The sequence below is a fragment of the Lampetra planeri genome, chromosome 4, assembly GCF_965212315.1.
Source record: "Lampetra planeri chromosome 4, kcLamPlan1.2.h2, whole genome shotgun sequence".
Classification (NCBI taxonomy): Eukaryota; Metazoa; Chordata; class Hyperoartia; order Petromyzontiformes; family Petromyzontidae; genus Lampetra; species Lampetra planeri.
The window spans coordinates 14,328,780-14,352,316 of NC_136110.1; the positions used below are offsets into that span (position 1 = coordinate 14,328,780).

The 23,537-nt window shown below is 48.5% G+C and overlaps 1 protein-coding gene across 4 annotated transcripts in view; it reads right to left on the reverse strand.

The window, feature by feature from the left end:
• LOC144717728 (uncharacterized) overlaps positions 1-23,537 on the reverse strand; it is a 36,303-nt gene that overhangs the window by 3,177 nt on the left and 9,589 nt on the right. For 3 of the 4 annotated variants that reach the window (XM_078593324.1, XM_078593320.1, XM_078593322.1), the window contains exons 4-21: positions 23,279-23,457; positions 19,452-20,627; positions 17,318-17,450; positions 16,156-16,265; positions 14,815-14,923; positions 13,560-13,696; positions 13,079-13,213; positions 11,440-11,563; positions 9,832-10,032; positions 8,742-8,924; positions 6,375-6,531; positions 5,014-5,219; positions 3,816-3,928; positions 3,290-3,559; positions 2,851-2,967; positions 2,142-2,283; positions 1,028-1,134; positions 691-871 (exon numbers count right to left, since the gene is read on the reverse strand). In XM_078593324.1, coding sequence (XP_078449450.1) covers positions 691-871; positions 1,028-1,134; positions 2,142-2,283; positions 2,851-2,967; positions 3,290-3,559; positions 3,816-3,928; positions 5,014-5,219; positions 6,375-6,531; positions 8,742-8,924; positions 9,832-10,032; positions 11,440-11,563; positions 13,079-13,213; positions 13,560-13,696; positions 14,815-14,923; positions 16,156-16,265; positions 17,318-17,450; positions 19,452-20,627; positions 23,279-23,457 — 3,780 coding nt within the window. The remainder of the gene's footprint in view (positions 1-690; positions 872-1,027; positions 1,135-2,141; positions 2,284-2,850; positions 2,968-3,289; positions 3,560-3,815; positions 3,929-5,013; positions 5,220-6,374; positions 6,532-8,741; positions 8,925-9,831; positions 10,033-11,439; positions 11,564-13,078; positions 13,214-13,559; positions 13,697-14,814; positions 14,924-16,155; positions 16,266-17,317; positions 17,451-19,451; positions 20,628-23,278; positions 23,458-23,537) is intronic. The other variant, XM_078593323.1, reaches the window with a different exon arrangement.

Genomic DNA, 23,537 nt, shown 5'->3' on the forward strand with positions numbered 1-23,537 from the left:
TTAACCACTGCTGACTTTGCACAAGGTAGTACTACTAATTTTATCGACCCTGGAGTGATGAGGGATGAATCGATCCTCGCCCGGGATTTAAACTTGTCAGTCGTGCTGAACGTAATGCCCGCAAGTGCAGTGGACGTGCAGTTGGCGCTGGATGACGCCACCTGCTGACGGCGAGGGAGGTCATGCGAGTATTTAGAACCCAGCCAGCACTGGTCAAAGGCCCCTAGGTTGATTGACGTTAATATGATTTCACTTTCTTGGTGGCAAAACACAAACAGCCCGAGACACTGAATTCGCACAAATGGCATGCAGTAATTCTGAGTAGTGTGGAACGGTCTGCAAAGCATTAGTGGAGAGCTCCTGCCTATAAAATATCACAAAACCCAGCAGCGATCGTTTAGAGATCACACACTGGTTGATGACACTCAAAACCGATGCTCACTGAAACAAATTCTGTGAAAAAAACATTGGCACACAAGGCCAACAGGCTGATGGACCTGAATGATTTATTTTATTCTTGGGAGGATGAAGCAGACTCTCGTTTGGCTGGATTGTTTACTGCTGCACTACCACCACTACCACCAGGAAGGTACACCGCGAGACCGCCAAGTGGGAATGTGGCGTCTCCTTCACCCGAGCGCCGGCATCGGGTGGCGTGCGGCAGTGGCAGCATCCTGGGGGCCCACTTACCCTCGGGCAGCGTGCCGAGGTTGAGGCACGCCAGGTGGAAGGTTTTGGTGCAGTTGCGGTGGTCGCACATGACGAGCTCGCCTCCGTCCTTGCAGCGGAAGCATTCGCTGTCATGCACCTTGTCCGCTCTCACTTTGCGCTTGCGATACTTTCGCTTGGGCTTCTTGTCCACAACCGCCGACTGTGCCCGCACACGAACACACACTGTCGCGCTCGTGCACAGACGCCGGTGTGTGTGCACATGTCACTCGGAGCAGACGTCCGTCGCCCCCAGACCACGAGGCAAAAGCGCGACCCCCAGGCGAGACCGGCGCGCTGCGCACAGCGCCGCCATTACCTTGGGCCGCACGCCCAGGAAGCCGCTGCAGTTGGGGGCGCCGCACATGCACACAGTCTTCTCGTTGCCCAGGCAGTCCAGGTTGTAGTTGAACGTCAGCTCCGTGCCTGTACGTGCCCGCCAGTAGGGTTTATCATTGCATTAACGGCGCAGCCTTTGCGCACAACACAACTCCAAAATCCACACTCACATGGGACGCAAGGTACGACAAACGAAGCAATGTGGAGGCAAGACGACAAGACTCATACTGGGTTACAGAGGGCTGCTCGTGCTATAACTACACAAAGTTTCAATATCGTATTCGAATTGTAAATTACATGGGTGATCATAAACGTTCCCTTGCCTCAGTAATTTACTCCAGACTGAGACGCTCACAAGTGCAGCACACACCGCACACTCGCCGTGTAAATTATCAAGGCTATAAAGGTGATGAGGACCCTGGATGGGGGCTGTATATACATGCTCCCACACGTGTTCTTGTGTGTGCGAGTGTATGCAGAAGTGAGAAACAGTGATGTAGTGGTTAGCTCACGGTGCTACGAACCTAGATACAATTCCCGGACACAGCTAACGTCTGTGGCAATTGATATCTGGTTGACTCAGCCTTAAATGAGTATTTGGTGCTGTGTGTAAACATCGCCACTGTGTAGACAAAGGCAGTCGGGCATGGTGTTGGCCATCCAACCCCTGGTGTGCCGTGCCAGCCTTCAAAAGGTCCTTGCTAACAACACTTGCCCCAACAGTCTGTTAAGTCTATACGGGGGCTCTTTGTCACCCAATATGCATATGAAAAGTGAAGTTTCAGTTTTCTGGTATCACAATTTGTTACTTTAGGTTTAAAAGTCACCGGATGAGCATGTCATTATACTCTCTTCAGGGTTACATGCCAATCAGGATCCCCTCTTCTTCTCTGCATCTACGGTTATACTATGACGAGACACAGCAAATGTAATTCATTTTTCAACTCTGTTGACCAACCAGTAAATATTTAGGAATTATCTTTAAACTCAGTGACTTCGGTTTAACAGCAAACAAATAAAACCAAAAGGCTTGACCTTGAAAATAACAAACTTGAATATTGAGTGGTACCCTCGTGAGCATGCAGGGGCCTTACCGCATGGGATATCACTGACAGCGAAGAGCCCCACGCGGGTATCCCCATTCACTGTCCACTTCTGCGTCTCGCAGTTGGGCTGGCAGCTGTGGTTCATGAAGCGGGAGAAGTTCCCCTTGGGCCCCGCGTCGATGATTCGGTCCTGAGCTCATGGCGCAATCCGGGAGCAGCAGCGGCAGCAGCGGCAACATCACCACCCACACGCCCAGCGCTCAGTGAGCAAACTGATTCAAATGTGCCCAGCACCTAGCACTCACTCATTTAGCCAGGCAATCGGATACTTGTTACAAATCTAGTGTAAAGTCAAACGCATTTGATAAAAAAAAAAGTATTTGATTAAAAAAATCAAAACATGTTAACATCCTAATGTAAAAATTTCAGTTTATATTTCATTAATAGGTGTTGCTATTGAAATTAGACTAAGTTTTGGCTGGATCTTAAATCGGGCCAAACAGGCCGGTTACTGATAATTGACCGATGGCCACCCAAAACCCCAGACACCAAGGGATGCCCAGCGGCTCCCTCCTCGTGAGTTCGTGGCACCATACCGGTACTACGGTGCCAGAAGACCCACACATGGCTCTGCACTCATCGACTGCTCCTACTTGACATCCGCAGCCTCATGACGCACATTTACTTTTGATGCACAAACTAATTGTGCATTCACGCACGTGGCCTGCGAGCATGGGGGCAGCTGCTCGCCGCTCACCTTGTCAATGGTGAGCATGTAGAAGTTGGTGAGGTGGTGTTCGTGCGCATGCTTGATGCGAGCGCGGCACTCCTCCTCGTCAATCAGCTCCCCCACGTACTCGTTCACAAACTCCCCCTGCCGTCGGCATCACGCAGAGCACAGCAGGGGCACGCTGGTTAGCCGGAGCCATGCCACATCAATACGGCTGCACTCACCTCCTCACGACCCCGCCCACCTCGCTCACAATCCTGTCCACCTCCTCCTCGTGACCTCCATCATTACCTTACTCACCTACCTCCTCGCAGCTACACACACTTCCTCACTCACGGACACGCTCATTTCATCCTGCGCTTCCTCACCCACGGCCACGTGAACTTCTCATTGACACCCATCCTTCCCCCTCTGCGATCTCTGCCCAGCCCCCATGCTCACATGCACGCCGCGTGGCTCCACATGCCTTTTTGATGTTGGCCTTGGCTCGCAGGCCCCAGCCCTTATTTTCGCTGCGGAAGATCTCGGCGTCGGGGTAGATGCGCTTGTTGAAGCACTGGTTGTGGCAGCGGTGGCCCGCGGGGCACACCGTCGGGTGGCACTCGTACAGAAGCATGCGGTTGAGGCACTCCGAGTCGAGGCCGCAGGGTGACTCGTCCGCGGGCTTGCAGTTGCAGCGCGGGATCTCGGACAGGTCGGCTGTATAGATCTGGACGCGACCTACCGGTTTGTTCACCTGTGGCACACGCAGCAGCACACGCTAGCATACATGGGGTACACGCTCCCTACACACGCGCACATCACGCTCGTATACGCAATTTGCTCGGGTGTATTTGTGTGGTAGGGTGTGTGCATGTGCGGTACATGTTGTTTGCGGTGTGTATATGGGCGAGTGTAGGGTACGGTGTGTATATGCGTGTGTAGGGTGTGGTGCACGAGTGGTGTTCGTGGGGTAGTATGTGTGTAGGGTGCGGTGTGTGGCATCTGCGCACCTTAACATGCTTGTAGGGTGGAGGCTTGCGCTGGCTGCGCTCATTCTCCTGTGCCTCCTTCTGCGCCTTCACCATCTTCAAGTCCTGGAAGCGGCTGGCTGCCTCCTGAAGGGCTGCACACCACGGCATCACCAACATCACCATCGCCACCACCAAACCACAACACACCAACATCAGCACCAGACAACATCGTCACAATATAACACTACACGAGATCACATGACCTATTATCATACCATCACCGCTCCACACTGCTGCCATAAGGGCACAGCAATGGGATCATCAAAGCAGCCATATAAATCCTGCAGTTGCTGCCAAGTCAATCCCCAACTCCAAGTTCTGCTCCGAGTCTCCAGCTGTCTGGCTTTCGGGCCACCCAATTGGTCACCGACCTCTGGGTGCCATGCCAATGGCCATCCCTGTATCCCACCCTCCTCCACGCTGCACTCGTGCTCAACCCATCACGACCGCCTCTTCCCGCTCACATATTTGCTCTCCTGCGACATTATATATCAAACCTCTAAGTTACTTATTCTTGGTTGAAGCCCCAAGGCATCTTAGATCACGCTACCGTGGGCACCACGGTAGATGTTAACTACCTTGCCTGGTATACAGGAGGTTGTGGGTTCGATCCCGACCTTGACGCCTGTGTATTTGGAGTTTGCATGCTCTCTCTGTGGTCAAGTAGATTTTTCTCCAGGTCCTCCAGTTTTTCCTTCCACATTTATAAATCAACATGCGTTTAGAGAATTTGGCTGTCATAAATTTCCCCATGATAAGCCACTTCGTTGACGTATCATTTGAGGCCAGGTCACTTCTGAAAAAGAGCTGCATTGCTCGGTGGGCCTTGCCTAGTAAAATCAAAAGTTAGTTAAATATTCAACTGCATTAATAGGCCAAAAGCTTATATTCTAGTCCGTGTCATGGTATTGTAGAGCCAGACTTACCAAAAAGACGGCTACGTGTCAGAGACGGCAAACATCCTTACTCCACCTCCGTGAAAGAAATACGCAGAGGCACTCCCAGGGAGCCAAAGCACACAAGCAATGACCTGATCTTCCCAGCGCAGGCACTCGGCCCTCACAGGCACCCGTGTCAGGCGAGCTTGGGCCTAGGGTGGCCCACACCGAGCTAGGAAAGTGGTGCCCAAGAACAGCAGCAGAGCCCAACCCGTCCCACAGATCACATCTCCACGAACCCTGCTTGAAGATTCGGTTGATGCCCTTGGTCCTGTTGGCCGTGCTGCCCTTGTCTCCCTCCAGGTAGGGGAAAACGCGTGCCTGGTACGTCCAGAAGAAGTCATGCGAGCCGAAGAAGCGCACGGGGAACTCGCCCAGGGAGTGCCGCAGGGTCAGAATGTTGGTGGGCAGAGAGCGCGGGTTGCACACCTCCGCTGGCCACCACCTGCATTACACAGTGGCATTGATCCTTTCTTAGTTTGGCACAAGACCGCCACCACCGGCAAGGTGCGATTGGCATTACGCGCCCGGCACGACGCAACCGGCGCAGCGCGGCGCAGCGCGACGCAGCACGGCATAATAATCATAACACACAATAAGCATAACACACAATACACATAACACACAATAAGCAATGCACAAAAGCCTCAAGAGCACAACGAGCACAGCACCTGAAGAGATATGCAATTATATGTGGTGTAAGGTAATGTATATTATAGCACACAACAACACGGCTTATAGCACACTTACTGGCCTCTATGGTAGAGTTTATAAACAACATAATTGGGACGAGAGTAGAATCTAAAATCTGAATAATCGAAGCCTCTGTCCCTGGCAACCTCAAAAATGCCTCTCACAATCGGCGACTAAGAAAGAGCACGAGCCGGCCATCCCCTCCCACAGTCCGCATGCCGAGGGCAGCGAGGCCACGCACAGAGCCAGGGCACCACAGGGCACACGCATGCACTCGTAAAGCAGTTTAAAGGATCTTGACATTGCTTCACAGCATATTCTTGAGCCTCATTCTCATGTTGTGGTTGTACATGTGGAGACAGGAAAGTGACACAGGAATGTGACCACAACCACACATCACTTTTTAGCCCTCGTGTGAGCAGGCCTGGTGTCTCTCTTCCAGCTAACAACACCATTCTCATCTCCAATTTACATAAACCTCCACAATACCACACACACACACACCTCTTCACATGTCACAAAAAGTCCCCTGAATACATCCACAAAAACAAAAATTATTTAAAACTATAAACTTATTTTACCGGATAAAGCCCACTGAGCTATATAGCTCTATTTCAGAAGCAACCTTGCCACAAATGATAGCTCAACAAAGTGGCTTATAATGTGGACATTTATAGCAGCTAAATACTCTACACGCATGTTTCTAAATTATGGAGGAAAAAAACAGCGTTCCGGGTGAAAAATCCACGTGACCACGGGGAAAACACACAAATTCCAAATAGACAGGTGTCGGAATTGAACCCGTGACCTCCTGTATACCAGGCGAGGTCGTTAACATCTCGCCACCAGAGACCCTCACGCTGAACACGTGGCACTAAACCACACATCTCATCACACGCTCACAGACCTGTAGCTGCCCACTTTGACCCAGACGACATCGCGGTAGTGAGGCCGTCGCCCGGCCTTGCAGTCGTTGCAGTACCAGCTGCCCTCCGGCATGTCCATGCAGAGGCACTCGGGGTGGAAGGCGGCAGGACACGCCTCACAGCACAGCAGCTTCCCTCCTGCGGCAGCGCACGGGAGCATCAGACACGGTACATCCTATGCACCCGGCCTCATCACCAACAATCACTCCCAGGGTTCGTGCTGACACTACCTTCTCAATCAAGGCCTGTCAAACCTTTATCAGAACCTCCGTTTACAGCAGCTAAAACACATACTCTTTGGTTATTTTGGTAAAGTCAGGTAGGTGAAATATTTTTTTTAAATCACAACGTTTCGATTGCAACACAAGCAATCATCATCATGTGTGACAACCACAGCAGGAATTTTTTTACTGAAGTGGGAGAGATACCGGAGTTAAGGAGTTTATAGAAGTCAGAGAGGGCATCTCTCCCACTCAGTAAAAATGTTCTTGCTGTGGTTGTCACACCTGATGATGATTGCTTGTGTTGCAATCGAAACGTCGTGATTACATTTTTATTTTTTTATTTTTTCAAGTACGTGACTTTACCGAAAGAACCAGAGTATGGATCCTTGCAGTCACGAAAACTTCAAATGTAGAATAAAACACATACGTTGAGCATTTTCATCAATAAACATCAGTTTCATTGTTCATTTTAAAAGTGGAACTTGCACGTGTCATTTTCTAATCTCGTTCTGTCTCACACCATGCATCAAAATGGGCCCACACGATCATACAAAATAGATTCCTCCATTTAATTTTGAAATATGACGAGTAAATCAAGAATCCACTCCCGCGGCATTCAATTGCCCATCACTCCCTGGCTACATGTGTAAATCGGCCGCAAGACAACGTGTTGACTGCCCACTGTTACCGTGCTTCCAAGACAGTTTTTTTATTATTTGAAAAGCATCATTATGCCAAGTTATTTGGAAAATATACAGGAAGGCTAAAAATGTACATGTCCTTATTATTACTTAAGTTCAGAAGTACCCCAGCGAGCTGTTTTCCACATTTAGCCTGCCCGATGCCGGATAAACAATACAATAATTCGGCAGCGCCTCCTGCGCCGACTGAAGCCCACGACGTGCACTGTGCATCACGTCACGTCATGGCGAGTGGCTTCCCGCGGGGTTATCTCGCTCGACCGCCCCGTCTCTCGCTTCATCTCCTCTCTTTTAGTCTCATTCACTCTGGTTTTGTCCTCCTTGCGTTATTTTCCTCCGTTTGTGTGTCCTTTGTTCTGCTGCTCGGAGGGCATCGACTCTCAATAGTGAGGCAGTGCGGCAAACATGGCGTTTACAGCAGTAATTTTTTTTTGTATTATACACGTATTTAATAGTCTTTGGGAAAATGTTATTGTATCATATTCTCGTTGCATTTGCAGCCAGCCAGACTTTTTGGCGAGCCGGAGCGGGGTTCACTTCTAATAGTGCCGCTGCCGGGGTTTTGCTGTGAATGCATAAATTAATTAGCTTGCAGTGATTTAATCCAAAAGCAAACGTAAAGATAAACAATTCCGTATTAGGAAACGGGGAGTGATTCTGATTATATGAATGCACTCGACTTGAATAAGCCTCGTAATTTCTCCTCGTTCTTTTTGGAAATTCAGTGTTTAAAATTAGAAAAATAAATCCAACTTTAATTAAATCGCAGAGTTTTATAATAACAATTAGGGATGCTACCCTGCCATTGACAGAAAAGCAAACACTCTGGCTCCAAGATGAGTTGCCCAGACTGAATCTGGCTGGGTGGCGCAGCAGCTAGAGGACTTGACAAGCTGCACAAGGAAGTCAAGTCCGCTCATCGCTCTCGGGTCCCTCAGATATATAAGTACCAATTTTTGAGAAGACATCAGTGCTCAATGAATGGAATAATCTCCAACAGGGATGTGGAGTTGCCATCTCTGACTCCAGGGTGGTAATGATTAAGATTGCCTATCCATAGGACCCTTTATGCTCATATCAAGTTGATGAAAATAGTCGGCTTTACCCTTCCCGGTAAGAATAAAAGGTGTTAAGATGTCTAAACGCCAAATAGACACCCATCACAAGGCAACAAAAGTCTGCATTACCACACATGCTAGTGGTAAAATATGCAAACAAACATGCTTTGATAATTATATGTAATGTCTTTAGAAATCGATTGGCCTACACCAGACAGCCTCCCTTGTGGCCTTGTCTCACCAGTGTCAGACCAAAGAATGCCGAAAGGAGAACAGCATCTTCATGATCATCGTCTCATTGCCCGTTTGACGAGCAACAGGACACTTTGACATTGAGCAGACTACAAAACCGCCAAGTTCCCCACCTCTTGAGCAGACGAAGCACCAGCTAACGTTAACATGCGAGTGGTGGTTGCAGCCCTTCTGGGCCGCAAAGTGTTTTGGGCACACGATGCTGTTGGAGGCCAGGATGGTGCTGCCTGCTGCGATGCAGTTGTCCCCAGTGTGGTACGCTACGGGGCACCGTACGCAGCGCATGAGGCGGCCACCTGCGCAAGGAGCATAAGCAACACGCACACGCGCACAAACATTCGTTGCAGGTTACACACACACGTGTGTATGTTTAACTTCTTTCGCATCGTATATAGCCAACCGTGTTAATCGGAGGTGTGGGGTAAGACAACAAACTAAACACAAATCTGTTCTAAAGAAATTAGTTTTAAATCTATATAATTTAAAAGTGCATCACTTCAGTGGCTTCCAAATATCGGAAGAACATTCCAGAAGGCCGTAGAAGTGCATCTGAAAGCGCGCAATGTACACACACACGTTCACAACACATTGTCGTTGCAGTATTGGGCCTACGTTTGAGAAAGAGTATTATAAAATGGTTTTGACTCTTGGGAACCATGAATAAGAATGCACAACTGGATGTAAGTTTGCAACGTGGTTTAAATTTTACATCTGTTGTGATGGACATGTTTATGCTATACCATAGCATGCGGTGTGTAATGGTGTGGTGTGTGTGTGTACAATGTGTATGTGCATTGTGTGATGGTATGGTGTGAGGGGGCAGTGTGTGGGTGTGTGAGATGGGATGGTGTTTGCATATGTGCTGGTATTGCGTAGAGAGCGGCTAGCACATTGCGCTACGACACCGGTGATCTGAGTACATTTTCTAATCACGGCCAAAATCCGTGACAAATATTTGACCTGGTCCTGGGCCTCGTCTAGGTTGAATAACCCTTAAATTATTAGTACCTGGTTCCGTATGAACATCAGCACTGGAAACACAAAGGCGGACAGGCGTGGTGCTGGCCACCCACTACCTCTTGTGCCATTCAGATCTTTATTAAGTGCTCACTAACAGCTCTTGCCCCAGCAGCATGTTAAGGCTGCACAGGGGACCCGTGTCTTTGTTTAGTGAGCGATGGCGCAGTGTGGGAAGGCGCGCACCCCTGAATGCGCGCGGGTTGTCGGGCTGTGAAATGTGACAGGCCAGGCACACGTGCAGCGAGCAGCGGAAGCCCTTGCCCTCCAGCACAGTCCCGCTCAGGCGCCGCACGCACTCCACGTGGTAGAACTTCCCGCAGAGCGGCGCGAGGCAGCGCTTCAAGTCGGCGCCCGGCTCCTTGCAGTCGAAGCACGTGTGCACACCTGCACCGCCGCCGTGCAACATGCGCAGGGCACGCCGCTCACCGATACCGCCCGACTCCAATACATTGCGAGCACAGGAACACATTGTGTAAAAAAAAAAGTGTATTTGTAACTTAAATTCTCCAAAATGATGCCGAATTATTATTTTGTGCTTTACATTCATTATATAGTTTTGTGTCCATCTAGGACATATCTAGCATTGGTTTAAGCAAGCCTGGCTCTGCTGATGAGACACCATGTCGAAAGCACCCAGAATCTGGTTGTGTTATACCAACGCTGCTGCAAACATGCACTCCCAAAAGGCTACGTGGTTGATGGGATGTGTGAAAATACTTAAGATTGTTTTTGTTGAGAGGCAAATATAAAAAGGAGGTATGGCTTTTTGTGCGAGCACAAGTCTATACATAATGTTTAAAAACATGCAGTATAGAAAAAAATAAGAAATCCATTTCAGTTCAAAGCCGACGAATGTCATCACCACTGTGGTATGTTGCAGCATACGTGCATCCCGGTGAAAATTTGAAGACCAATCACCTGCGGAGGATCGAGTCCCAAAAATCAAGGTGAGCCACGAGCTTTACCTCCCAAACTTGCCCTACGTGTATCCATGCGTGACATCAGTAACACAGAAGTCAATATTTGGCTACGAGCAGCTGCTCTATGGGATGAATGTCAGTGCTGGGACACAAGATTCAGCGGAACAGGATAGAATTTAACGTGCAAACGAGCACACCGAAGAAGTGGACAAACAAACAAGAGACTACAGAAGAGGTCGAACTGCCGGTACATAGGGGAGATGAGCAAGGCAGCAGACGAGTTCTTATAAGGAAATGCTGGAGGAGCAACATGAGGGAACAGAGGCTGTGCGGGAGAGAGAGCAGTGGCCGCGGGACTGGAGGACGGCAACCCCCACAACCAGAGTAGAGAGCATGGCAGCTTTATTTACAGGGACCAGTTTAGGGATCATTTCAGGTATGGTGGTTACCATAACCGCGGTAGCGAGATGCTAACTACCTCGCCTGGTATACAGGAGGTCGTGAGTTCGATCCCAACTCTGATGCATGGATATATGGAGTTTGCGTGTTCGCCCCGTGGCCGCATAGATTTTCTCCGGGTCCTCCGGTTTTTCCTTCCACATTTAGAAACATGCGTGTGGAGTATTTGGCTGCTGCGAAACATTTCCACATGACAAGCCACTTCTCGTTGGGCTATCTTTGTGGCCAGGTCACTTCTCAAAGAGTTACATAGTTCAGCGGGCCTTACCTGGTAAAATAGAAATAATTAATAGTTTTTAGTTTATAACCGGTCCCTCGATAAAGTATAATCAGAAACATAAGTCTAAAGCAGGGAGAGGTAACTCATGGAGAAGAGCTAGGAGTGATGGCCACAGGGAAGAGAAGGCCTCACCTGACTTGCATTCGCTGCACATGAACTTGCCGGAGGGCATTGTGTCAAGTTCCATGCAGGATAGGTGGAAGGCACTGCAGCATTGGCCCTCGCAGAGTATCAGCTCCCCCGTCTTCTCACAGATCTGGAGACACGATGACATGAGAGAACATTTGCAGCAGCAGAGGGGAATTCTGAACGACGCACGGTGGATATGCCGCTGGTACAGATACAGAATACTGTGATATATTTGGAGACAAATGATGGCACGGTGGGTTAGTGCACCTTGCTACGAGCCTGTATGATTCCCATCCATGTCTAGAGTGATATCTGAACTGGTACTTCACCAACCCTCAATGACGAGGGGGGGGGGGGGGTAAAGTATGGTTAAGAGACCCACACGACTGACAGTGTGGGAATTCTTCATCCACCAGTGAACTGACAAGGTTCTGCATTTAAAATATATACCAATTATTGTGCCCTCCCCTCCCCAAAATACAAAAGTCTATTTTTATACTTTTTGCATTGTGTACAGTCTGGAAGCTGCCCACAAACCACATTTCAAGTTTGTTGCATGTTGGGAAGTATGCTCAACATTTCGAACAGACACACATATTTACAAATTTCCCTTTTATATATATACCCAATGGTGCCATGTAGATGCTAAAAAGTGATGGGCCAAACACAGATCCCTGCAGAACACCACAGAGAACCGGTCTAATTGGTGACTTGCAGCCATCCTTCGTGACAAAGTACCTACGTTTCTTTAAGTAAGAGTGGAACCAGAACAAAGCTATGGCAGAGATCCCCATTGAAACTTCCAGTCACTCAAGGAGAACCCTGTGATCAATGCAGTCAAATGCCTAGCTTAGATCTAGCAGAATGAGGAGACTGAAAAAGCCTTTTCATGCTAACAAAAGATTATCATTGATCTCCCTTACCTGAGCAGTCTCGGTGCTATGCTCTGAACCCCGATTGAAAGCGGTCAATTAGATCATTTGAAGCCAGGTCCTGATGTAAACGAATGACCACAGCTCGTTCCAGAAATTCAGACAAATACGAAAGGTTAGATAGAGTGAAACATTTTTGGTAGCTCAGGATCAAGACCCAGCTCTTTTTAAAGTGAGGCGACTGCAGCCATCTTAAAAATTTCAGGAACTGTGCCGGTTTTGAGCGACCAGTCTTCTGACCGAGGGTGAATGGCCTCAGTATAACTGAATGGTACCGTAACAGCCCCGGACATCTAAGTCATGAGAAATGTAACCTCTAGAGCATTGGTTCCCAATCCGTGCTCCGCAAGGAAATGGGAAGTGGCCATGGAACCATTGGAGATACAACCATTTAGAATTGTTAACTTTATCAAATATTATTGGATCACAGTGGTCCACTAAAAATGACGAAGGTTGCTAGTGACAGTCCGCGGTTCAGATACGTTGGGAACCACTGCTGTGGGGAAGTCACACAAATATAAAATATCACCAGTAAGTGGCCCAATAGCAGCCTCCATCACAGATCAAGCACTACCTGTATAACCCGCCGTGATGATGCAGGCAGCCCAGACATCCACTAAATACTGAGAGACCCACCCTACCCAAGCACTGAGAGCATCATGCTGAAGTCCGAGCCCCCTGTCACTTGGCTCCTGACCCGGCCGGCTCACCTGGCACACGCTCTCCTTCTTGGTGGAGCCCCCGGCCCCGCGCTCAGAGCGCTTGTGAGAAGACACCGTGGCCAGGGACAGATCGGCGCTCTCCTCGTCCTCCGCAGGTCCCTCCACCTGGCCCTCCTCTGACACCTGACCAACCACGACCATTGTAGTTAAACACTCACACGTGTACGTACCCACCTGTGTGCATGTGTGCGAGTGTGGGTATGTGTGTCCACGAGCGTTAGTGTAGTATTTACTGCACTTCGCTAGGGACCCAGTGACCAAAATTTAATTTCCACTTATGGCCAACATCAGTGACAACTATCTGAACTGGTCCTGCGTGAGCTTGTGTACGTATGTACATGTGGGCGTGTGTACCTGTATGAGTTTGCGTGTTTAAGAACGTGCGTGAGTTTGGTTGTGCGTGCGAGAGTCCAATTTAGGTGTTCCGAGCGACACACACACACACGTTTCTGTGTGCTCTAAACTTCACCTCTGACTCCTGAGCAGAGCCAGTATCACCAGACGCCGCCTTCTCTTTCAGCGGCACAGGGCATGATGAGGCCTCGGGCGCCGACGCGCGGTTACGTTTCTTCAGAGGCTTGCACGCATCAGCCAGCTGGCTCACCTCTGAGGGGACACAGAGGGTCCAAGCATCAACACAGCACACATGGAGACACAAACTCAACACTGCACACACATACACAAGACACAAGCACATGTGGTTCCCTTGAGAGAGCTCAGTGACTCACAACACAACGAAAAGGACAAGTACACAAAGCACGTGACACTGCACATTACACACTGCATACATTATACACAGCAACGCGTGCAACATTCTAGAGGGTTATCACAAGAGGAGAGTCTGCATTTCAATGGACGTTGGGTCGAGGAGGGCAGTGCGACGGGATAGCATGGCGCACGAGTGTGGAGCAGCTCTCCAGCAGATCGAGCCTTGTGGCCTCAGCCTGGCCGGCAGAACCGGCTAGGCCCTGCTCCCAGCGCCAAATTCAGCAATGACAAAATAACTTCACCCCACTCTGCCGGGGGACGTACGTATGCATGTTGAATTTCTTTCACACCATACATAGCCAACCACGCTAATCGGGACATGGGGCCATATTGTTGCATGAAGCTTTGTGATTTCATGTTTTGGTCTCCAATGCCAATCTTGGATCAGGCAATGACAATGCACTGAACTGTCCCGAAGAATGGAAGAGCGCCATGTGCTGCCTGTGTACGAGGCGGCAGTTGGGGATCATCCCATGGGCTGGATTCTGCTGTGATCCCAGTGGAATTACAAACCTGCTTCTCAATTCCAGAAGAAAGTTTCGGGTGAAAACAGTGAGAAAACCCAAGCACAAAGGAGGCTCACATGGACATGTGGAAAACAGATGGTTCAGAAGAGTGAAAATAAATGGCCAATGCCCTTCTTCACTGCAGAGTGCCAGATGTAATATTTAGCCTTGTGAGATAGAGGGATATTGTCCAGCATGAAAGGGGGGGGGGGGGTTATTGGCAGGCTACAGATGAGAACACATCCCACCTTTATTGCGTAGTATCAAAGTTCAGCCGTGAATTTGGATCAGAGTGGGCGAGCGGCACAGTGGTTCACTGGGCAGCCAGGCAAGCTGGGTGGGTGGTGTTAGCTGGGCTAAGGGGCCAGGTGCGGCTGGCTGGCTGGCTGGCTAGGGGGTTGGTGGGGTGAGGTTTGTCGTGCTGGCCGCTCCTCCCCGTGCTGTAGTCACCTGAGGGCCCGGTTGGCGGTGCCGGCGTGGAGTAGCTCTCGGGGGACGTGATGTCTTCCGTGCCGGCCGACCTGTTCTTGTCAATGTGTGATGAGGGGTGGTACACGTCCTGACACGCACACATACAGCAACAGTCGCTCGTGTGCATTTAAAGCTCATTTTGCTTCACATTAGACATGTACTCTTCTATTGAAATGCAGAGAAAAGTTGCAGAGTACTATAATAATGATGAATTATCATTGCTATATTAAAATGCACAGTGCGTTGTTACTAGTGGAAATGAACACAAGTCACTTAAAATGTCACTGCAATAACTGTAATGTTGTGCAATCTTTACAAATTGTCATGAATGTTGCACAATTTCATTAATTCAAATTACTGCAGTTGTGCAATTATTTGATGTAAATTAAGATGCGGAGATCCGTCACCATCATCAGCCATGATTCATCGGTTCCGCAGCATGGATGGATGTATGTACACTAAAACTTCGCCCATTGTGGATTTGACCATTTGCACCAAATTTATTGAGGTACAGTTCGCGGATCGCGCCCTTGTGGCTCGACAATTTGCGGTTAATGGCGAGATTCCCGCATGCATCGTAAATGAGTACTGCACTCTACCCAAACTACTCGCGATGATGCTGCCACGGAAGAATACACAGGCCATCACCATCATCATCATTCATAGTAAGTAAAAGTATTTTTAGTTTGTTCTTTTTCAAACTGCATATTTACTGCACTGTCATTAACCTTGCCTTCATTTTCAAGTTTACTTTCACATGTAGTGTGAGTATTTGTTTTTTTATTCTATACATTTACTGTACAAGTTATAATTAACACTATAGGAAATATTAATAATATTTTACATTAAATATACTTCCTGTTTCAGGTTTGGGTATATGTAAGGGAACATAAAACAAAAGGAGAGGATGTTATATTACGAACCGTGAACCAAACCCGATGTTTTCCACGTGATTGAGTTTGTGGATCTGCTGATTGCGGCTATTTTTAAGAACATAACCCCAGCAACAATCAAGCTTTTGGTGTCTTCATTATAACAAAAAACCTGCGCACAGGGGAGTTATATCATTATTTTTGAACCCTGAAAATGTGTTTGGCTGTGTGATGTGGTGGAGGGTTTTTAACGGCTCATATTTGGTCAGATCAAAATTCAACTGCCAACGATAAACAGGCAGTAAAGCGGTATAGAGCTGCCGACGGTTGCGGATGTTTCCATGAGGCTGGTGTCAGCGTGTGGTCACGGGAAACAGCAGCACAGGGTGGCACCACGGCCAGCCAATGGGTTTCTCGGCACGAGTTTAATCAGCCGACTCCACTGCACCTTGAGGTCCTTCTTAGACTTCTTCCTGGGAGACTCCTCAGCAAAATCTCCAGTCGACTCAAGTAACTTCTTGGTGGGTCGCCTTTGACGCTTCGCACTGTCGCCCGAGTCTGTGGCACAAGGTAAATGTTCTAAACGAGCCCTGCGGGAAATTGCTAAGGTTGTCAATGCAAACATTCTCCAATGGGTGGCGACACCGACGGTCAAAAAGACACGGACACAAAGGTTCCTTTTGTAAGGGGTATTAGGAAGGGGTAGACCTGCACTGGGATCATGTGGCACTGCAAGGGATGCCCTCAATACATGGGGCACAACTCAATTCAACCTCATGTAATTTGCTAAGAAAAGCACAGAGATGAATTAACAGTTTTACAAGGGAAACCTGGAAAGCACATGGATTACAGATGCTCACCTGTAAAGCGGCATTTTGAAAAAAGAGCTAGTGGAACACAGATCACCATCGGACCTTTCAACCCACTGGGCTGAAAATCTGGCCACGAGGTGCATGGTGGCCTTTGACACGTGACCTGCCATCGGTGATCACGAGAGCGTCATCCCTCATTTTGGTGCATTTCCTATTGGTACTCCCACTCTATTACAAGTGCTAAATAAACATTACAAGGGAACTCACCAAACAATCCAGTGCAAGACCCTCATTACAAAGAGTATTCTGATGCAATGGAACATTGGGCATAAATTACGATCTTTAAATGTCTTTATTTACACAGGGGCACCTCTCATCATTTAATCGCAGGTAAGGTTTAAACTCGGGATTGAAACTGGTCAACAAAGCCTCCATCACAGCGGGGAGGTCATCGTAGAGATGAGCACGCCAGCTGCAGAACGCAAGCCGTCAAGCCCAAGCCATGGAGCCGCCGCTCGGCATTCGAGACGCCAATTCCAATGCTCCCAGCGACATGAACCCCAGGATCCCACAAATCACTGGAGGTAAAGGATTTCAGCTTCTGGTTAAATCAGCCATCAATGAGAGGAAATTAAGTCTGTCATCAAGGTAGGACCTGCTGTGCATTGGTTCTGGGAGTGAAATGAAGCTGCTCTCTCACTTCCAACTGCATCGGGGCATTGCGAGTAGCACTGGACACAAAGGCCCCCTGCTGTTCTGCTGTTGGGGCTGGATGGGGCATGAGTGGAGGGGGGGTACCTTCGTCCCCAATGGTGGTGGGCTTTGTGGGCGGCCGGTAGCGGTACTTCTGGCGCTCGCTCAGCGTGTCCCACTGCGCACGCAGGATCAGCTCCACTTCCTCTTCACTCGCGTCCGCGTGGTCGCGCATAATCTACGCCCACGGCACGCACGACAGAGTGACCATCGCTGTGTCTACACCGTCGTTAATGCTGCCACACAAAATTAACACAACTGATAGGGCATTTAGTTATCGCGTCTCCACCATCCTTTGACAAGCTGCACGCTCGCACTTGTGTGCGGTGTTACACAAATCATGTAAGATTCATGTCCGAGAGGAAATGAAAGATGATCACAGTTGGTGGATTTTACTTCTGTTCGTAGTTCCTCAGCACAGCTGAAATAATCTCTCCAGACCACCTTGCCGCTGTCACCAGTGATACCTCAATGCCTTCTCTTCCTGAGAAAGTAACTGGTCATGCATGTAACTGGTTTCGCGCAAACCATTTTGGACCCACGTGCTTAACTTTCAACAATCAAACTTCAACCCCAATGTTTGGAAAGCCAAACGGAGTTCACAAGTCACACACATACACCTTACGCAAAAGATCCTTCTTCGATCTTCTCTAATGATTATGGGCCAATAATCCTAAACCGCATCCACCGCACAAACCAGGGCAAATGCGGTTACTTGATGCACAAATAGAAAGTTAAAACCTCTCCTGTGTACAACTGTAGCCACCGAAAACAGACCATGGAACACATAAGGACTCAATGCCCAGCTCACAAATATCAAGGGGGCATCAAAGTAACACTCTGCAATTCCTTCCACAATTATCTGTCTCAATCACCTTAATGGAAAATATGTTGTTGCTCAACTTTATTAGCCATATGAAGGAGAAGACTGGTCATGCTGGGATATCCACTTAAACATTTGTGCATCTGAAGCTCAAGCATTCACACACAAATTAGAATAAAATTAGAAATTATCAATGTCGCAGTGGAATACTGCTCTTAAGTCTAAGTGGAAAATTAACTCTGAAATACAAAACAAAAGCAGCATCATCATCCATCAGTGATTTCATTCAACTTAACCTGGCAATGATATCTCAATTGCTTTGTAATCGTATAAAAATGCGGGGAATGGGGCGCATTGCCTCTGTCAAAAGCAGATGGGCCACACCAGAGTTTAAAGAAGAATGTTTAAGTTTCTCCTTAAACAGAATCTGTGGTGCAGAGCCAGCGTTCTCAGCCAAACAAGAATCTGAGTGGCACAGGTCTGCCTCCTACCTCATCCCATTGCCATACAACTGACCAATAACACTGACCACGTCTCATTTACGATTATGACCCATATTAGTTTTCAAATACCATAATTGATACAATTCTGAATATGATTAAATAGAGAAAGTTAGGACAACACAAACACATTGTGCCTATAAAAAGCAGTCTTTTTAGAGTAAGTAGCACCTGCACTGATGATCTTAATGAGTTACAACGTAGTCCCCTGCACACACGTAGCCTCTGCTCTGTGGAGAAGATGACACGGAAATGTTCATGTCTCCAGCAACAGAAGTGCCCTCGGGATCACGTGACCTTTGCTCGATGCTCCCTTATTGAATAACAGCTGAAATCAAGGAAACTTATTTCGTTGTGAGAAAAAAACATTGAGGAAAAAGAAAAAAAGAGAAAAGCAATCAACCTACACAATGTAATATCCACACCAGTCAGGTTATAGAAAAGAGACAGCCAAGCAAATATATAATGTGTTTTTGGCACACCAAGATTGCTCAGTTTGTTTTTATACAGGACCCCACTTTCCACAATGCGTGATAATATGCAAGTCAACACGTTGTTGATATGCAGAAAATGTGCACATTAAACAATTCCTTACAAAGCCTTCACGTCCGCTTCGTGGTAAGAAAATACATGGCATTGCCAACATTTAATGAGGTCCTACAATGGGAATTAATCAAGGAGTGCGGGCATGGTGAAGCGACCTACAGCTGTCCACACTTCCCGTGTGAAAAGCCCTGACCATGGAAGACAAGGCTCACCATGTGACACAGTACACCAACCCCCGTGATCCTGCGACCCCCGTGACCTGTGCCTTGCCCGATTCAAGCGCCGGGTGCGGTTCCGTCTGTGCTCTCACCTGTGGTCGGTGCTTCTGGCAGAAGTAGTTGTAGCGCGCCAGGGCCATCTCACTCCGCTTGCTGCCCTGGGGGGGAGGGTTGCTTTTCTTCTTCTTGCTCACGGCCGGGTCAGGGGCAGGAGCAGCTGATGAAGCCTCCCCCGTGACCACGCACGCAGCGGAGGCTCCGGTGGCGTCCATGCGTGCGGCTGCCTGCGCCCCATCTCCCTGCTTGGAGCCCTCAGGATGTGCAGCCACCCGCCCTGCGCTCGTCTTTCTGTCCCTCTTGCGAAGCGCCCTTTTGGGCACAGAAGCGCCAGCAGCGCTCTTAACCGAAGCGGGGGCTCTCACGCGCCTCTGTCTCTTCTTGCCGTTACTCATGGCTGCTCCGCCGGCTGCGCTCGACACAATGCCCTCAGTGGCAGCTTCTGTACCTGTACAGCCAGAGCTTACAGGGGCACTACTGGTACCGGGCTGCTTACAGGAACTACCCGCAGCCGACTGACGATTTCTAGATGTCGAGGTGCTTTTGCTGGCCGTCCCTGCAGAAGGACGTGACCTTTGGCGACCAGTAGTCGGCTGTACAACCAACTGCTTGCTGCCTTGGGCTATGATGGTGTCCACAGCAGCAGGTGGCGGCACTTTGGCTGCATCTATTTGGAGCTGTTGCTGCTGCTGACGGAGAGAGGCAGTGGGGCGTGAGGCATCACTGGCTCCCTGGCGCTTCCTGATGCGGGGTCGCGATGCTCCTCCACGTTTGCTCCCTGACTCCGAGTGGTTGTTGGCGGTGTTCGGGAAAAGCTGCTGACTGTTGACCAGCTGCTGAATGTTGGAGATGGACGAGGGGAACATGTGGCTGCTGAAGAAGTTTGGTAACGTTGGTCCAGTGCCGGACCCGGGCGAGTCGCTTGAGCGCGGCGACTGCCGGCCATTTCTCTCTGCTGCGTGGCCACTCTGCCCTCCCTTTTGCTCGGTATTTGCGCGTGCCTGGAGGTCCGGCTTGCCGCAGTTGGCGGGCGGAGCTGGGCTGCTAGTGGGCGCAGTGGCACGTGGGGAGCCCGAGGCCCCGGCACCATCACACGTTGGGCGGCTGTAGGCATCGTGCCGCTCATCGCATGACAGTGGTTGGGCCTTCGCCACCTCCGCCATCCCCTCCTCCCACTGCGCACGCACCTTGGCCGAGAAGTGCTTCGAGAGCTGCGGAGAGGCAAGGGAGCATCACGTGGGGCTTGGCAGTCATGAATAGCACCAGCGGGGCATACGTTAAAGTGGCATCTGTTATGACTGCATCACGTTTGCACATAGACACATGGCTCAGGACCCCCAACAAACACCACAATCAAAGTAAGTGCATTCCTTGCACGTCAATCTGACCATCGGCATGCAATACTGGTAAAAATCAGTATTGGTCACGTAATATTACCTTGGCCATTAATATACTCACTATGGTGTTCTGTGCAATGTTTGTATGATTAGCTACTTTCGTTGAGCTACCATTTGTGGCCAGGTCGCTTCTGAAAAAGAAACTACTAGCTCAGTGGACTTTACCTGGTAAGATAAAACAATTGCTTAGTTTGATTTGTATATATAAAGTTTTTGTTCTACCTTCTCTATATTTTGCACTCCTTTTGTTTTTGTATTGTCTGTTGTTGCAACGTTCTGATCTGCCCCTACTGGACATCTGTGAAAAAGACGTTTATAGGCCATCGTATTCCGCCAGTATACATATCCTGATTCTTGATTCTGTATCTGCTCTTGGTGGTCATCCTAGACCAGGGGTCGGCAACCAAAATAACAAGAAGAGCCATTTCTTTCCAATTCGGTACAAAATTCAGTATTTCACGAGCCGCAATGCATCTGAGTACATACTGTACATACGTACATATCGTCAAGAAGCAGCCCGTAAAGAGCCGCATGCGGCTCCGGAGCCGTAGGTTGCCGACCCCTGTCCTAGACAGTATGCAAATAAAAGACCTGTGCTGGGCATGATGGCACACACCAGAAACCCAACACTGGAGGCAAGCTGGTGAATACCATAGAGAATGTCATGAAAGACTTTTGAGTGTTATCGCCTTTTTGTGTTGGTTTTCACTGCGTTTCCTCCGAGATAAATTATTCCATTAAAATACACAAAAAAGCATAAATTTGCATTGATTTTATCATGTGTGCAGGTGCTAGGTGGATTGTTTGAACCATGAGAGATGGCACAGGCTTAGGAAGACCTTTGTCCAACAGCGAATGAATCACGGCTGTAAACGATTAATAACATACCCTTCCGCGCCTCACAATGCGATGACCTGAAATGGCGCATGACGTGTCATGAGATGTCATGCATAATGACATCTAGGCATGTGACATCATCACCGTGGCCGAAAAGGCTTACATATATTTAATCGGCTAGTTTTTGGCATCCCTTTCATTACGATGGCATGCTATCGGGTAAATTGCTTATAGCAAGACAACTCTACACTAATATTTAATTTATATTTTATCATCTGTACAAGAGTTATTGTGACCCCTCACTCCAGGTCTGAGCTTATGCATCAATGCTGTTGACCTTTGCTGAAAAGTGTAAAAATTATATTTAATGTTACTCATTTTACTATGCTTGATATTAGAATGCTAACCCGTACATACTCACATATTAATGGCAGTTATGGATTTAGTTTGTTTAGTTTATCAACATCCTTAATAATGAAGACTAAACAGACAAAAACAAGGAAATGTAGCTTAAATCATATTCAAAACAGCCATGACTGCAATGTTTTCAAAGTCTGCAAATATTACCTTCAGGTTCAGTTAATCTACTCTTATGCTAAGTATTTTCCAGCAATTCCATCTCATAGACGTGTTTTATAACCTGCTATGGAATTGGCATTAGGCCAAACCGTTAGACATCTACGTTTGGATGTCGTGTGTGCATGCCCACACAATGTTATGACTGCATTAGGTTTGCACACACATGCCAGATAGAGTTGTAGCTTATATTGCTTTGTACATGTGCAGCCCTTGGGCTCTCCGTGCAGGAATGCAGGTAACAACGCCCACCCGTGCAGACCTAATAACCACATCCGTAAATAAATGATCATAAGTAGTTATTGGAGAACACCGCCACCTCAGAACTTACAGAATAACTTACAACCAAGACAACATTACACTTCACATTCATCACAACTGCACACACACCTGCAACTCACCTCTCCCACTAATTGTGTTAACCCATCCCTGTTAACACAATTACTGCCAATTCAGGATTATAATATTGAATGCGAAAACCTGTGTCAAGGTAACAATTACTGCTGTATTAGCAAACTCTGATTATCAATTTTCTCCAGGAAAGTAAATAAATATTTCCTCTAAATCAGGGCTGTTCAAACTCTTCCAACCAGAGACCCCTTTAATGTGACCGAAACATTTGCAACCTAAAATATAAAATACAATTTGGGGTTTCTGGACCCTCTAAATGCACCCGCATTTAAAGAGTCCCGAGTCCATCTCATTACAATTGGACCCCTGAGGATGGTGACCCACATCTTGAGAAATGCTGCACAACACGAGGCCAGTTAGAAAAAATGAACCATGATATTGTCTCTTCTCAACACCATCCTGGCATATTTCTCACTTCTCCCACCAATCACGATGCAAGCAGTGCTGTCGAGCATTAGTAGTTGTGTATGTAGGTAGAACTTCTTTCACACCACGCGTAGTCAACCGTGCCAATCGGAGGTGCAGGGAAGAACAACAAATTTAAACACTAAACAAATGAGTTTTCAATCTAATTTGTGGGTGGCACCCACCACCACTTTGGGGATTGTGGGAAGAACACCAGGCCCCTTTGCGGTGCTCACCTTGGGGCCACTTGCTTCATTGACAGCAGAGCCGCCCCACGGAGCGTCACCCTGCAGCTGCTCGAACTGGTGTTGCCCCTCAAACGGCACGGTGCTCTTGTCGGCCACCCAGGTGCGCTGCACCACACCGCCGCCCAGCAGCACGATGTGGTAGTGGCGCACCGTCGATTTGGCGTATTCTGCAGCAACAGGACGCACCGAGGACAGATGGGCAAGGAGCACCTCCGTGGCGCCCTCCGAGTGGCTCCTATCATCACGA